The sequence below is a fragment of the Fulmarus glacialis genome, unplaced genomic scaffold (genome assembly GCF_000690835.1).
Source record: "Fulmarus glacialis isolate BGI_N327 unplaced genomic scaffold, ASM69083v1 scaffold4848, whole genome shotgun sequence".
In the NCBI taxonomy this organism is placed as follows: domain Eukaryota; kingdom Metazoa; phylum Chordata; class Aves; order Procellariiformes; family Procellariidae; genus Fulmarus; species Fulmarus glacialis.
In genome coordinates, this window is record NW_009230010.1 from 29,787 (window position 1) to 37,321 (window position 7,535).

The following is a 7,535-nucleotide window of genomic DNA, read 5'->3' on the forward strand; positions in this document are numbered from 1 at the left end:
GGAGCAATGCTTAGACATACATCAAGCCAAAGTGCTCCAAAGGTGTGATAAAGGCTGGGGAAAGAGAAACAAGCAGTAAAATTTAGATTTGAGCTCTCCTGAAGAGCTACTCACTGCCCACAAAACCACAGGAGAAATAGTAGCACTCTCCTTCTCGGTATTGCAGGGACGTGACTACAACACCACAAGCTCTGGGAGCAAACACTCCACCCTCACGAGAGGGCAGAGGCTGCCTGCAGTGACCCCAAGAAGGAACACAGTGACCCAAGAGTGGCACCAGCCCCAGGTTATGCCATGACAGCTTGTCCACGTGGGCTCAACACCCAGCAGTGTAAGCAGCAATGGTGAGCTGAGTTCTTGGAGAGCAGCTCACCAAGCTTTCCCACAAGCCCTGTGGAGAGGAGAAGGTCAGCTCCTCCTGATCCCACCTCTTGCTCGGCTCTCTCCTCTTCCTCCTGCTCTCGGACCTGTTCTTCCTCTTGGCACAGCCTCTCTTCCTCCCCTGTAACCACATTCTCCTCCCGGATCTCCTCCGCACTTTCCTGATCCAGCTGGATCTGCTCCAGTTTGACTTCGGCTTCCCTCACACCACTGTCCTCTTCTTCATACGACTGTCGTGGAGACCTAGAGGTAGGGGAGAGAGGTCAAAGAAGCAAAACACATTGTTATGAGCCTACAGACACCATCGGATGCCTCAGACCTCTAGAAATCTGATTTTATCATGCCCCCGAGCCTACAACTTGCTGGGTGTTTTACACCAGGGCTCACAGCCACTTCCACGGTCCCATCCAGTTCCAGGCACCCAGATGTAACAGCAGTCACGTCACACTCCCACACTTCGAATACTCAGGACACAGCTCAACTAAGAGTTGTGGCAGAGCTGAAAGTATCTGCACCCTTCCAGCCTCACCGCGGGCAAGACCTGCAGGAAAGCAGAGATCAGACAGACCCGAACACCAGGTCCTGGCCTCCGCTCAGACCCCAGGCAGAGAGGACACTACCACCACGATGTGGTGCTAGCTCAATTCTCTGCTCTGCTACAGCCAAAATCCCAGGTCAGCCAGCGTGCTCTGTGGTCCTGGTGCACAAACACAGATCCGACACTGGCCCCATGGTTGCCAGCATCAGTTCAGTGTGGAGCACCAAACACAGCCTTCCTCTCCCTTAACTCGTCTTCCATGTTAACAGAGCCTCTCGCTGGGGGAGGATCCAACCAACGACATGTGGATGTGCTTCCCAAGATCCCCCTTTTCCCTAGCTGAAGCTAACCTGCAGGGCAAGGCTGCACAGCCACTGGCCTGGGGTTGTTGTTCGTTTGCAAGGCACAGTGCTTTGCAGGCAATGCCATATCCACACCCGACCCCAAGCCTCAGTTTTACCCACCAGAATAAATAACGCCTCTACTCACGTCGCTCATGTCATAGCCCAGCAAAACAAAGGCGTCCCAAAGCAGCCAGGGTCACCCCTCGGCTTAGGTTTAAAGCCTCCAAGGCTGCAGAGAGGAGACCCAGGAGTATGTTTAAGCAATCAGCTTTGCAAAAGCAGAGCAGCCCATGCCTTTGGGCACAGAGTCGGTGGGAGCACGTAACCCCAGAGCTCTCGCTGGCTCACAGCCCTGCACCAAGATGTTATTACCATCGTACTTTCCCCAGCCAGAGAATAGCTTTCTCCTCCCACCCATTTCTTGGAAAATCACCTGGCTTGTGACAACAAGGCTAGACAACTGGCTAGCAGGCAGCTGCCAAAGCGCAAGGTTGACTCACCGCTTCTGCCTCACCAGCCAGCCCCAAAACATGAAAAAAAAGTTCAAGCGATGCTTTTCCACCCACCTCTCTGCTGCTGGGAAGGCAGCTTACAGGACAGCCACCATTCAACCCTCCCAACTGACCACAGAGGGAAAAAGCTGATGCATATGCTGGCTTGCTACTAATCATCCTCCCACGACAGTGCGGTCACCAAGAGCAAACAGGCTCTGAAGGTTTTATAGCCCGGGTAACTAGTTTCTCTTAACCAGGATGCCAGCAATGCCTCCAGCTAAAATGCAAGCTCATATTAAAAATTTAGGCCAGCAGATATGATCAGTCTATAGGATGCCTTTTGCACCACAGCAATTTTGTATGGGAGGCAGCTAGTCTGACCCAGCTCCCACCCTCTTGCATGCAGCTGATTGATAGCTGTGGGGGCAAGAATCTTCTCCCCACCGAGTGGGGGAACCAGAATCAAAAAGAAAAGGTGCCTTAGCACCAAGGCCCTCAGGGGATGCGCAAGCCATCTCCAAGGGAGAGCAACTGTCTCCATCCCTCAGTCATAGCCACCGCCTAAACACCCTTCACATGAAAAACCAGGGTTTGCTCCCTATTCAGTTAAGCAGGAGAGAGGGCAGTTGAGAAACCCTGGCCACAGCACTGCTTGTCCCAGCGTGGGGCATCCCAGCCAGACACACAGCCTACCTGGGCTCACGCCGCACTCCAAGCCTGTCCTTCGGGTCAGGCAGGTAAGCAAGGAGGAAGGGAAAAGCTGCTGAAGGGACTCCACAGGGCACAGCCACCCACTAGGAAGCAAGCCCAGCTTTTGCAACGAGCCCACTCCCAGCAAGCCCACAGGGTCTGAGCCCCTCCAGCTGCCTCTCCCAGCCAGCCTCCAGCCAAAAGCCTGCTCCCCTACCGCCGCTGCCTTTAAAGCACCACCCCTCTCCGATGGGCTTCACCTGCCACGGGTGCCACCTCCCCTGCCTAGCACCCTCCCGCCCCGCTACAGAATAAACACGAGCATCGCATAAAAAACCAAGGAGCAATTCCTGGAGAGGATAATGCAACCCTTCCAGCTAATTCTCTTTTGAAGGCCAAGAGGGGAAGAGCAGCAGCCTTTCTCTCCGGACAAGCTCTTTGCAAGGAGGGTGGAAAAAGAGGCAGTGTGCTGAAAAGCTGATGGGGCTGATTCCTAATTGCTCTCACAGATGTGATAATCAGTGCTGCGGCGAGGTGCTTGAGCAATGCTTGCGGGGTCAGGGCTGCGAAGGTACAGCTTGCAGAGTGGTTTAGCCACAGTGTTTGGGAAAAAGTAAGAATGAGGCGAGCTCTATTTATTTGTTCAGCAGTAAATATTAATCTTAGGCATTTTTTCAGTCTCGGGGGTAAAGAAGAGGTTGTGTCATCACATGGTAAAATTCCCTATAAAATCAAGCTGCCAAGAGAGCTGAGTCACAGAGTTCACGTGCAGGTAGATGGTGTCCAAGGGAAGTGGTTAAGGCAGGAGTTTGGTTCAGCTCAGCAAGGGGAGAGTGATGGGAGATGGGGACCAAAGAGCCGGCACACAAGCACCTCTCAGGGCTCTTTGCTGGCTGAGGAGGAGCCCCGATGAAAGAGGAGTCAAGCACAAGGTGGGCTGGGGCCGTAACACCCACTATGCTGCCATGAGCCAGGAAGCAGCAATAACTTAGAACAGGTTTTTAGGCTGGCCTGGATTATGTTAGAGGCCGTTTCAGCCCCTGCAGCAGCTCAGGTGGCTTAAATCCGCTGTTGTCACTCCTCCAAACCCAGGCGTCCTGGCAGGCTGCCATCGCTTGGAGTGCAAAGCTCAATCCAAACATCCCCGAAGCCCAGGGCAGTCCCTGAGCCTGTTCCTCCCCACTAGCCCAAATGGCGGGCGGAGAGCATCTGTCCCAGCAGTGCGGGACCCGTCCTGCCCCTCCTCAGGGTCGGTCCTTTTGCTGGACGCGTTGGTTCCCCTCCCCTCGGTCCGGCTGTGTCCTACCCACCTCTGTTTGCGCTGCTCAAGCTTCTGGGACCAGTCACTGAACCCCTCATCCTCCTCCAGCTCTGAAGTCCCGGATGGCTTAAAGTCATAGCTGAAACAAAGAAGGAAAGTAAGGATGAAAGAGATGCAAAAAACCCCAAACCTGGCCTGAAAGAGCCCCAGCCTGATACCGTCCTCCTCTCCCTCCAGTTATTGCATCTTCTTTCCTCTGACTGCTCCCAAATCCCACTTGAAGCCTTATCCTCCGTTACAGGGAAGACGCCTTTGCCACGTGCTTAGGAGCACCCTGTACAAAGGGGGTCTCTCAGGGCATCGCTGCGAGATGGAGATGAAGAAGGAGCAGCTCCGTGTCTCCGGCATGAGCACCCCGCTGCCCGCCTGCTCTCTGGGGCCGCACGCAGGCGAGCAAAAGGCAAGCAGCACATCAAAACCAAAAAGTCCATGGTATTCTTCTGCACCAGAGCTGGCCCTAGCTTCTTTGGACCAGAGATGTTTCAAACTTGGTTGCTGCTTGCCCTATGTTTGTACGCAGCCCTATAGAAAAGCAATCGGCAGGAGTGGACCTGAACAGATCGCTGGACGGGGAAGGCATGAAGACTCAAAGCTGAGGACACTGGCTCAAGTTCTGGCTCGGATCCTCACGTTCCCCTGCAGCTTTGAGCCAGTCACATGCACTTGCATGACTCTGGCTCCCCGCCTGTGAATACCCTACCGCTGTTCGGAGCCGCAGCCCTCCCGGGGCGCACAGCTGCCGGCACCAGATGCGGGCTGGCCGTCCACGGGGATTGTTGGGTTTTTTCCTATTTCTTTCCTTGCGTTCGCAAGGAGAATCACCTCCTGGCTGGGGGTCCTAGGTGGGCAGCCAAGTTGCAAGCGTCGGCCTGAGGAGGTGGCTTCACAGATGTTTTTGGGATGCAGGGCAGTCACATCGTCCAGGAATGGGAATTAGGATGTGGGACCCACAGGTTAGTTTAAAACTCAGAGATTCAAAATATGTAATAAATGCGCGTGAGTCTTTTCTTTGCCTTTCTGGGCTCTTAGGAGGTGTCAGGAGATGCTTAGCCTCCTCCATAACCCCGGTGGCTTGAAATATGGGGCATTTCTCTGAGATTCGGGAGTCTCACATTGAACTGACTGCAGGAGCTGAGGGTTTACGAAAAACACATGCCCTTGCCAGGCTCACCAGGGAGGGTAGCAGGGGGTGCACACCGAAAACGGCTGCTCGGCCGCAAGTTTGAGCACAGCCCAGCTCCTGCCACCTTTCAGCATCCCCCTAGACTGCTGAACGTGATACCGTGTTGGTCTAGGACATCGCAGCCCAGGCTGGGCTATTTTCCACTGCGTGTGTAGGCAGCAGCTTGTGGATGCCCTGGGACAATGCTCAGGAAATTTGACGCAGAGCCAGGACAGGACCACGGACCTGCTGAGTCCCAGGTCAGGGCTTCAGGCGAGCTGCAGTGTTGGTGATGTCCAAGGCAGAATCGCTCCGGTATTTGTGGCCACGACCACAAACGTGTGCTCAGGCTATCAGAAAAGCTCCCAGGGAGCAAGGGAGACCAGCTGAATGCTGTTTGAAAACTGGTCGCTTCCCTGTGCCCCTCTGCAAACCCAGCCCCAGGAGAAGCATGGAGCCAGCACAGCCCCACCAGCACCGCCTAAGCTGATGTCCATCCCTCTGGTTCCCAAGGCTACGTGCGTCTTTTCTGCAAAGCCGCCGTTTTGGGGGTTATTTCTCTTTTTTTTAGCGGGGGAAGGGAGGAGAGGAGCTTCGCTCTGTCCCTTTGGTGCAAGGAAATGCGGAGGGCGGGTTTGCACAAACAGGAGTGACATGGCTGGGATGAGCCCCAGCGTGGGAAGAGCCGAGGGAAGGAGGGGACAGTGTTTACACAAGAGAGAGGAAAGCTTTTCGGAAGATTAATAGCCAGGGCTGACCCCGGCTGCATGAGCAAGCCCAGGTGGCCGTCAGCAGCTGCAGAAGAAACCAGGGGATGGCCAGAGAAGAAACATCCTTCCCGATGCTTCCAAGCTCAAGCATCGCGGAGCAGGGAGCAAACCCCCTCATTTTAGGAGTTCTTCTTGTCATTGCCCCCTTCGCAGATGTTTAAGCACTCAATTAAATTTAGGCACTGCCAACGGTCCCGTGGGGTCAGCAGCGTGTCTGTGCCTATGCCCATGGGACCGGAGCCTGCAAACTGGTTACTGGGGCTGCTGCACGCTGCTCTGTGCCCGAGGCCGCTCACAGCATCTCCCGGTAAAGCAGAGACTAGAGATCTTGTCGGCCATTTTAAAGACTTTTGAGAATTATTTTCCAGCCCCTGTGTGAAGGCGGGGGGTGGGTTTGGAAAAGCTAACAATTATTATTACTTTCCAGATCTTCTGTTTGCTTTTAGGGCAGACTGCAGTGGGTTTGTCTGCAGAATATCACTGGGTGCATTTCCACAAAAGATTTTGAAGCTTCTTTGCAATGCTTTTAGCCCCCCCCAAAAAAAGTCCTGAATAATTTTGAAAGTATCTGAGAAAAAAAGAAATTATCTTTTCATGGGAAAAAATAGATTTTCATAAATAGCTTTTGCTATTTTTCCAGTAAAATGAAGCTGCTGCTTCTCTCTGACTGTAATCCCAAATCCTGCCGACACTCTTCCATTGTGTTTAATATATTCAGAAATAAGCTGAACACATAAATAGTGGGAAGACTGGGGTCTTTAAGACAGAGTTTGGCAACTCAGAGTGCAGACTGGTTTTTGCGCCGGCCCCAATGCTGCACAGCACCTGGGCTGCTGAACGGTGGACACGGGGAGGCTGCGGTGGGATGCTGAGGCGGGATGCTGGGGACGTGACTGGTCATCCTATCTCTTCTCCAGGGGTTTCCTCTCTGACAACAAATAGCTCAGCAGCTCCATAAATGCCTCCTGAGCTATTGCCATTTAGGACCTGCCCCATTAAAGCATCAGGTTAACTTTAACCCTTGGAGCTGTGAACTGCACCGGCTCAGGAGCAGCTCCATGCTCCCCACTGCCAGGGCAGCATCCTCTCAGGGACGAGCAGGGAGCCTGACCGGGAGGTGATGGCTCGCTCAGCCGCCAGCACCGAGATCTGCCTGGGGCTGTGCGTCACATCCTCAGGCACGTGTCTGTCTTCGCACGTGTCGGGAACTTCCCGTTAGTTTCGGTGTAGGATGATTCACAAGCTGAAATTTAACCAGGCACTGAAATCCCTGGCGATGGGGACTCCCTGCCTGAGCTCAGCCTTACCCAAGCTGTCCTACTTTAAACTCTCAGGGCAGTAGAACACCCAGCCTCCAGCCGAAAAAAAGAGCAAAGCGGGGATTCTGGCTTTTTCTGCCCAAACTAGAAACACACTATTTGTTAGTCTGGGCTAAATCCCCCAACCCAAACCTATTAGGGAACTTCCCCATCTCCCCAGATCACCCCGAACAACAGAGACACCCGCTCCGTGGATGCAGGAGGGTTTTGCTGCAAGGAGAGAGCATGTCACTGAAGCATTTATCTGCGGGTATTTCTTACTGGTTTTCCTGTGCCGGACCCGCGCTCTCCGAGCAGGAGCCGGTGCCATTCAAGCCCTCTTCTGCCTGGGACCTCAGCTGCTTCTCTCGCTCCCGCCGCCGCCGCTCTCTCGCCGCCTCCTCCTCATCTTCCACGCTCCACTGCGCTGTCAGCCTGCCAAGCCAGAGGGAAAACCCATCTTTAACCCATCCTTAACACCGTCGGGCATCACCTGCAAAACGTGGCGATACTGTCCTCAAGGTGCCTGGGCCACCC

General features: G+C 54.1%; 1 protein-coding gene across 1 annotated transcript in view; it reads right to left on the reverse strand.

Annotated features, from left to right (window-relative positions):
• The window catches only part of LSP1 (lymphocyte-specific protein 1), a gene marked incomplete at its 5' end in the record, with an annotated part of 23,697 nt that extends 16,264 nt beyond the window's left edge, over positions 1-7,433 (reverse strand). The window contains 3 exons of the mRNA XM_009584049.1: positions 429-624; positions 3,758-3,847; positions 7,281-7,433. Coding sequence (XP_009582344.1) covers positions 429-624; positions 3,758-3,847; positions 7,281-7,433 — 439 coding nt within the window. The remainder of the gene's footprint in view (positions 1-428; positions 625-3,757; positions 3,848-7,280) is intronic.
• Positions 7,434-7,535: the final 102 nt, after the last annotated feature.